At 38.1% G+C, this 7,596-nt stretch overlaps 1 protein-coding gene across 2 annotated transcripts; it reads left to right on the top strand.

The window, feature by feature from the left end:
• Positions 1-1,016: 1,016 nt before the first annotated feature.
• LOC141683702 (MA3 DOMAIN-CONTAINING TRANSLATION REGULATORY FACTOR 1-like) lies at positions 1,017-5,492 on the top strand. Of its 2 annotated transcripts, none has more exons than XM_074488457.1 (4): positions 1,017-1,258; positions 1,367-1,612; positions 3,227-3,321; positions 3,454-5,492. In XM_074488457.1, exons 2-4 carry the CDS (start codon positions 1,402-1,404, stop codon positions 5,254-5,256), a joined length of 2,109 nt encoding a protein of 702 aa, XP_074344558.1. In that variant the 5' UTR covers positions 1,017-1,258; positions 1,367-1,401; the 3' UTR covers positions 5,257-5,492. The 2 variants fall into 2 exon arrangements, with proteins under 2 accessions (XP_074344558.1, XP_074344557.1); XM_074488456.1 differs by having other exon boundaries at positions 1,018-1,258; positions 1,385-1,612.
• Positions 5,493-7,596: the final 2,104 nt, after the last annotated feature.

Below are 7,596 nucleotides of genomic sequence, written 5' to 3'. Positions count from 1 at the left end.
GAACCACGGCTATACCTGCATCCGCGGACTAGAGAAACAGCTGGTAGCGGAGGGTTATCCTTGGCCAGGGAGATGCCTTATCCGTGAAGTCTCGAAGCCGCGGACGAGCCTTGGGCCTTTGTGGTTGGGCCTCATCGGCGGACATTCCTAAAGCTAGTAGAAGACGGTTTCCAGTGGGTTTCCTACTGGGCCTCGGGATAAGAAATATAAGCCCATTAGGTTTCTTGTTCCCCAAGAACTACGTGGGCTTGATCCCCTATAAATAGGGGTACGTAGGCAAATTGTAAGGGGTCAAAAGCGAGAGCCTAAAGAGCCACCACTAACCCTAAGTAATCTCAACCCCCAATAATCTCCACCACCAAACACTGTTCATACTTCCCGACGAACACCGTTCATCGGATCCACCGGGTACTGTTTACGTTTCCGACAAATAACCGCCATCACAGATCTTGTTTCCGGCTACGAAGCTCACAGTTTGTTGATACCAAATTCCTCCGTCAACACTTATATATTTCGATTTTTTGAAATTTTTAAAAAATCTTACTCGAATCCAATTTTTCTTTATTGAATTTAAACTTAATTACACATAAACCGTACAACTGTAAATGAAATTCATCAATTCTACATGAAGTATGCACAGAATAAACTTCTTTTTTCAGAAAAAGTATGTATAAATTATTAAATCACCTACAAGGTGGAGGTTCAATTTCGTACTTGGTGATTTGATTTTGCTTGTAGAGTTGTAGTCTTGTACCATCATAATTCATAAGTGTTTGCTCCTTTAACGTAAAAATATCACCTTCTTATATGAAAATTTAAAATGACGATAATTATATTAACCTAGTTAGCCGTAAAATTGATCGTCACTTCTAAAATTTGTGCAACTAATTTCCGTCTGACCGGTGGGGTTTCATCCTATTAAGTATTATGTACTCATTTGGAGAAAAAAAATCAAGAAATATTAATTTGTAACCCCGCAACGCAATCTGAAGAATGTTGTAATTTCATTCTCTGGTAGTGCTTTTACACTTGTACCCCTGTTACTCTCACCTGTGTTTAAACTAGCTGCTATCTCCACTTGAGTCCACATTTCCAGAAAAGGGCAAGACACATATAACTGGATCTAGGGTTTCTATTACAATCGCTCATTTTATAATCTATACACACAAACTTGTATCTATCTATCCATCCATCTTCTCCGATTAGGGTTTTTAATCGCCGACATTCATCATCCCCATTCTCCACTCTCACTTAACAGGTAACTTATAAACTTAATTAATCACACGCATTGTAATTTTCGTGATTTTAATTGATTATTTTAACTCTATTTGATGATTTTAATTGATTTACAACTATGTTTAAGTAGATTGATGTTGTGGCTTAGGGTTTTGAGTGTAATAGATGGCTTCGAGTGAGTGTTTTTTGACGGAGGAGCAGAGAGAGATGTTGGCGCAGAGTGCTGAAGTTTTGTCCACTTCGCCTTTGTCGCCTTCTAAGTTGATGTCGGAACATTTCGTTAAAGCTCCGGTTGGTGGTAAGGCTGTTAATGCTGGAATTGGTTCGAGGCATGTTCGGAGAACTCACTCAGGGAAGCTAGGTCGTGCGAAGAAGGGTAATTGCCTTGTTATAATTTTTTTTAGTTGGTACTTCGAAGATCTCGAGTTATTACTGAAACTTGTAAACTTGTATTTATTACAAATATGATTAATGGTGTTTCTAACATTGACAAAAGTGACATTAGCTAAATTTATATGTTTTGGATTAAAGAGGATTTATAATGCCTGGGATTGGATTGAGTAACGTATATGTTGTGACATATGGTGGCACAAGTTTTTTGGATCCAACACCAAAAGTGCGTATAATTCTGACACATGCCACTTTTTCCTCTTAAAATTAGTACGTTTTGTTTTGTTTTGTTTTTATCTATGTGTAACGAGTTTTGGGGTATAGTCCTGTGTATCAATTGAAAGACATTATACATCTGCTCGTGAAATTTGTGTTGTTTTATTACTCCTTACAAGTATCTTTCCCCTAGGTGGTAAAAATGGCACAGGCCTTCAGGTAATGCTCCGACGCAACTATTTCTATATATGGGTTCGGGCCCAACAATCTAAGGCTTTAATGAGCTGTATAGTTTCTCAAGTAGTTGATGCAGAATTGTTGTTTGTCGCTAAATTCATTTCCAGCTGTCTTTTGACGAATCCATTGCTAGTTGTCTGTTTATGAATCTATTGCTAGCTGTTGATAAATCCGTTGCTAGTTATTAGTTGATAAATCCGTTGCTAGTTGTTAGTTGATGAATCGGTGCACGTTGCCCGCTTTTAGTTCGTGAATCGGTAGTTTAAGTTACTTCAGTCTCTTGTGTAGTTGTAAGTAGTAAATGGCCAGGAGAGGTCAAATGTTATTTAAAGTAGTAAATGGCCACAAGAATTAAAGTAATATCAAACCTACTTTCTGTTACTAAAGCTTGACATTTTAATTCCTAGCACGTGTTCCATTAACTTGTCAGTGCAACTCTGTAGGTAAACAATTTTTTTTAAGCGTTTCTCTGTTCTTATAAACACATGAGTCATGACTCATGAGTGCTCAAGAAAGTATTTCATATGTATGTTTTGGTTGTTGCGAATTCAGAATGTACACATTGACTTTTAGCTGATTAATTTCATTTACTTCTGCATGTTGTAGTTGTGATTAGGCTTTAAATCTTATTTAATGCAGATATTTTGACCATCGCCCATCATATTGTTGTCCCTAAAGCAAATAAAAGATAATTACTAGATCCAGATTATTATTGAAGTTTGTATGTAACATTATAATAAAAAGTATTCATACTATCTTGAGCCTTATTATTAGCTTTGGTTATAAGTATGTGCGTGTATGGAGTTTAATAATTTTGTTCTTGTATATGTGGCGTAAAAAATATGTTAAAAACTAGTTGCAATGTTGGCTTTCTTTATGTTTTTGCATAAAAAGTAGGCTTCTTGTTATTGCAATCAAACTGAAAAAATTACAGGCTTGGCTCACGGCCCTAGTGCCATGATGGTTTAATAAAATTCGATATGTAGGCCAAATATGGTCTCAAGTACGGGGATCGGAAACTTAAGCAGCCATTGCCATGCATCTTTATTTTCTAGTATGATTACAATGATTGACATAGTGTTTTCTAGATAATTGTTTTTTCCTTTTTGGCATGTACTGTTCTATCTTTAATTTACTTTATCAACAGATGGTGGTGGCGGCAAGGGAACCTGGGGTAGACTACTTGACACTGAAGGTGATACCCATATTGATCGAAATGATCCAAACTATGACAGTGGTGAGGTAATTGCCGGATTTATTATTATATTACCACTCTTATCTTATATGTCAAGGATTATGAAGTATGGGCAAATTTTGGGAGGAGGATTAATAGCAGATTTTGTTTTCTTGTTTTCTTATCCTTGTATTTCACAGGAACCGTATCAACTTGTTGGGTCAACTGTAAGAGATCCGCTTGATGAATACAAAAAAACTGTAGTTTCCCTTATAGAAGAGTACTTCAGCACAGGTGACGTTGATGTCGCGACTTCCGATCTGAGAGGACTTGGGTCAAATGAGTATCATCCTTACTTCATTAAGCGGCTGATCTCCATTGCTTTAGACAGACACGACAAAGAGAAAGAGATGGCATCTGTTCTGCTTTCAGCTCTTTATGCTGATGTCATCACTGCAAAGGCGATTAGTCAAGGTTTTCTGATGCTTCTCGAGTCCGTTGATGATCTTTCTGTTGACATATTGGATGCTGTTGACGTTCTTGCTCTCTTTATTGCTCGTGCTGTGGTTGATGACATTCTTCCCCCAGCCTTTGTCACAAGGGCACGAAATGGATTCCCAGAATCCTCAAAGGGTTTTCATGTTCTCCAAACTGCTGAGAAAAGCTATCTATCGGCTCCACACCATGCAGAATTGGTTGAACGGAGGTGGGGTGGTAGCACTCATGTTACTGTTGAGGATGTAAAGAGAAGGATATCAGATCTTTTAAGAGAATATGTTGAAAACGGTGACACGTCTGAGGCCTGCAGGTGCATTCGGCAGTTGGGAGTTGCATTTTTCCATCATGAGGTTGTTAAGAGGGCGTTAGTACTAGCCATGGAGATTCGTACGTCAGAACCAGCTATTCTGGAGCTTTTACGGGAAGCTGCAGATGAGGGTCTAATTAGTTCGAGTCAGATGCTAAAGGGTTTCGTTCGGTTGGCTGAGAGCCTTGATGACCTTGCTCTTGATGTTCCATCTGCAAAAAATTTGTTTCGGTCATTGGTTCCCCAGGCTGTTAACGGAGGTTGGCTTGATGCTTCCTTCCTGGCTTCCTCGAATGGAAATGGAGCACATGATGATGATTCTAAAAAGCTGAAGCTGTACAAAGAAGAGGCTGTTGCAATCATTCATGAATACTTTCTTTCGGATGACATCCCTGAGCTCATCCGTGGTCTACAAGATCTCAGGGCTCCTGAGTTTAACCCAATATTCTTGAAGAAGTTGATAACGCTTTCCATGGACAGAAAGAATCGAGAAAGAGAAATGGCATCTGTGTTGATATCTGCACTTCACATTGAGATCTTTTCTAGTGATGATATTGCTGATGGTTTTGTCATGCTTCTGGAATCAGCTGAAGATACAGCACTTGACATTTTAGATGCTTCAAATGAACTGGCTCTTTTTCTAGCAAGGGCCGTCATTGATGATGTTTTAGCCCCATTGAACTTGGATGAAATTGGCAGCAAGCTTCCGCCTAATTGCAGTGGAAGTGAGACTGTCCATGTGGCCAGATCACTTTTAACTGCTCGACATGCTGGTGAGAGAATCTTAAGGTGCTGGGGAGGTGGGACAGGCTGGGCTGTGGAGGATGCAAAAGATAAGATAGCTAAGCTTCTGGAGGAATATGAAAGTGGTGGTGTGGTGAGTGAAGCGTGCCAGTGTATTCGTGATCTTGGGATGCCTTTTTTCAATCATGAGGTTGTCAAGAAGGCTCTGGTTATGGCGATGGAGAAGAAAAATGACCATTTACTGGATCTGTTGGAAGAGTGTTATAGTGAAGGATTGATCACAACTAATCAGATGACTAAGGGTTTTACTAGAGTCAGTGATGGGCTTGATGATCTTGCCTTGGACATTCCAAATGCAAAGGAGAAGTTCAAATTTTATGTGAAACATGCCCAGAAGAAAGGATGGCTCCTTCCAGGGATTGGTTCGCTCAGTGCAGATGGTCCTGTCATATAGCCTTTCGCTACAACATGATGAGTCTGTTATAGTTCCCTCTTGGGTTACTTGGTATCAGAATGTAGTCTAACTGTGGATGTTCTTTTTCTTCATTCATGTTTTCCCTTTCCTTTCATCTCTTCATCTTACGAAGACGACTGAATGTGTAAAGTAGATCTTCAGTTTTTGTCAAGACAGTTTTAGTTAGTGTATGCATTTTGCTTATAAGATACAAAACTTACATGTGCTTATGTGTCTCTGCTTTTCTACCCATGTTTGATGGTGTTGGATACGATACTAATGAAATGCTAGTTTCTCATTACATATAAATAAGTTTGACAAGTTGATTGGTCACTTGTAGTCTTGTACTGTGGTTAGTGTTGCCATTGATTTTAAGTTGCAGCCTTGCAAGTTGCAAGTGGTGATGGACTGATGGTATATGACTTGACTTTGTTATTCACAAAGCCTAATTACCCTTTTAAGAGGTCATTTCTAGCAGTGAGGACTATATTAAATGTTCACAAATAACAGGCAGGAACATACTTGTGCATTAGTCTGTAGAGGTATAATACAAAGCCCAACTTGGGGCTGTCCTGTGACTGTGAGGGCTATGGTTAGTACATAATAGCAAAGCTTTCTTTAGATCCTTAGTTGAGGTAAATGAATCGAAGAAAATGATTTAATTCTTTAATTGACTAAATGATAAACAAGATATTATAATACTGACAAGAAAATTAGTAATCATTGTTATGAAACATATTATAGTAATTATACAATAGATACGTGAGAAAGAGAGAGATTAAGAAGATAATATTGTATTCGTTCAAGTGTTTTTTATCATGTTGACACATGGTGCCTATTTATAGGCTTACAAGTGAAATGTTACAAGTACTTAAAATCTCAAGAGTTATGTACATATAAAATGTCAAATGTCTAGAATTAAAGATTTGAAAAGCCAAAAGTCTAAAGACCAATGGACATCCACATTATTCATAACACTCCTCGTTGGATATCCGTCATATGAAATAATGTCGCTTGGATATCCGTTATATAAAACAATCTCTTATTATAGACTTACTGGAAAAACACGTGGGAAAAAAACCTAGTGAAAGAGAACAAGAACATTATTTCATATTGCGCACATGATGATGTCTCATTAAAGACCTCACCGGGAAAACCGTGTGAAAAAAATCATGGTCAAGGAAAAAAGAGTGCAGCGTGCATATGTCTCCCCCTGATATTAAGGTTGCATAAAATCTTTGAGTTGACGAGATTGTTGATGTAAAACTTCTGAATGTACCGGTTTATAAGGCCTTTCCCGATATTTCGTATCATCCATTGAGTTGTGTAGCTAGCATATTATAAAGTTTGTATATCTTCAATCCTGCTAATAAACTACATCTTATAGTGCCATGTCGAATCACTGTCATATACGTATATGACCATTCTCATGAGTTGCCAGAAGTAGGGTTGAGTAAAAAATCGAAACCATTAAAAACCGAACCGTTTAAATCCGAACTGAAACTGAAACCGAAAAATTAAAAACCGAAATCGAAATCGGTTTGCGGTTTCGGTTATACGATGCAACCGAACCAAAAAAATCCGAAACCGATCTGAATTACTAAAATTGATTAATAAATAATATATTTATATAATATAAATTTCTAAAATTAATATATATATATATATACGGTCTTACTCCATTGAGAATCTTTTTTGGTGAGATACGAGATCTAATCTTAATCACACAAATTTAAATTTATTTTTAATCTAGACCACTCATTTTAAATCACAGCATCATCTCCAACCATCACATCTTCCATCATCTTCTTTCTACTTACCACCCACCACCTCCTCCAATCACCGGCAACCACCATTTCCGGCCACCACCAATTCCGGCGACCTCCAGAAAATCACCACCGTCAAACATAAAATCACCACTGTCAAAATATAAAATCACCATCAGAAACATAAAAATCACCACATTCGGCCACCAACAAACAAAAAATCACCATCGGAACAAAAAAATCACCACAACTGGCACTGCCTCTACCCACCAGATCCGGCCACCAACTCCGTTCATCAACTACAATCACCAATACTATAACAAAAATCACCACAACTGGTCACTGCCTCTACCCACCAGATCCGGCCACCATCTCCGTTCATCAACTACAATCACCAATAGTATAACAAAAATCACCACCGGGAATTAAAAATCACCACCTTCAGCCACTTTCTGCCTATTAGATCGAGTCACGTCACCAAGTCCAACCACTGTATACACATAAATCACCACCAGATCTTCATCAAACACCACAAATCACCACGAATCTAACACTAAAATCACAATATTACACA

This window comes from Apium graveolens, chromosome 9, assembly GCF_009905375.1.
Source record: "Apium graveolens cultivar Ventura chromosome 9, ASM990537v1, whole genome shotgun sequence".
Taxonomy (NCBI): Eukaryota; Viridiplantae; Streptophyta; class Magnoliopsida; order Apiales; family Apiaceae; genus Apium; species Apium graveolens.
Note: the sequence above shows the minus strand (reverse complement) of the source record. Positions and strands in the feature narration are given on the sequence as shown.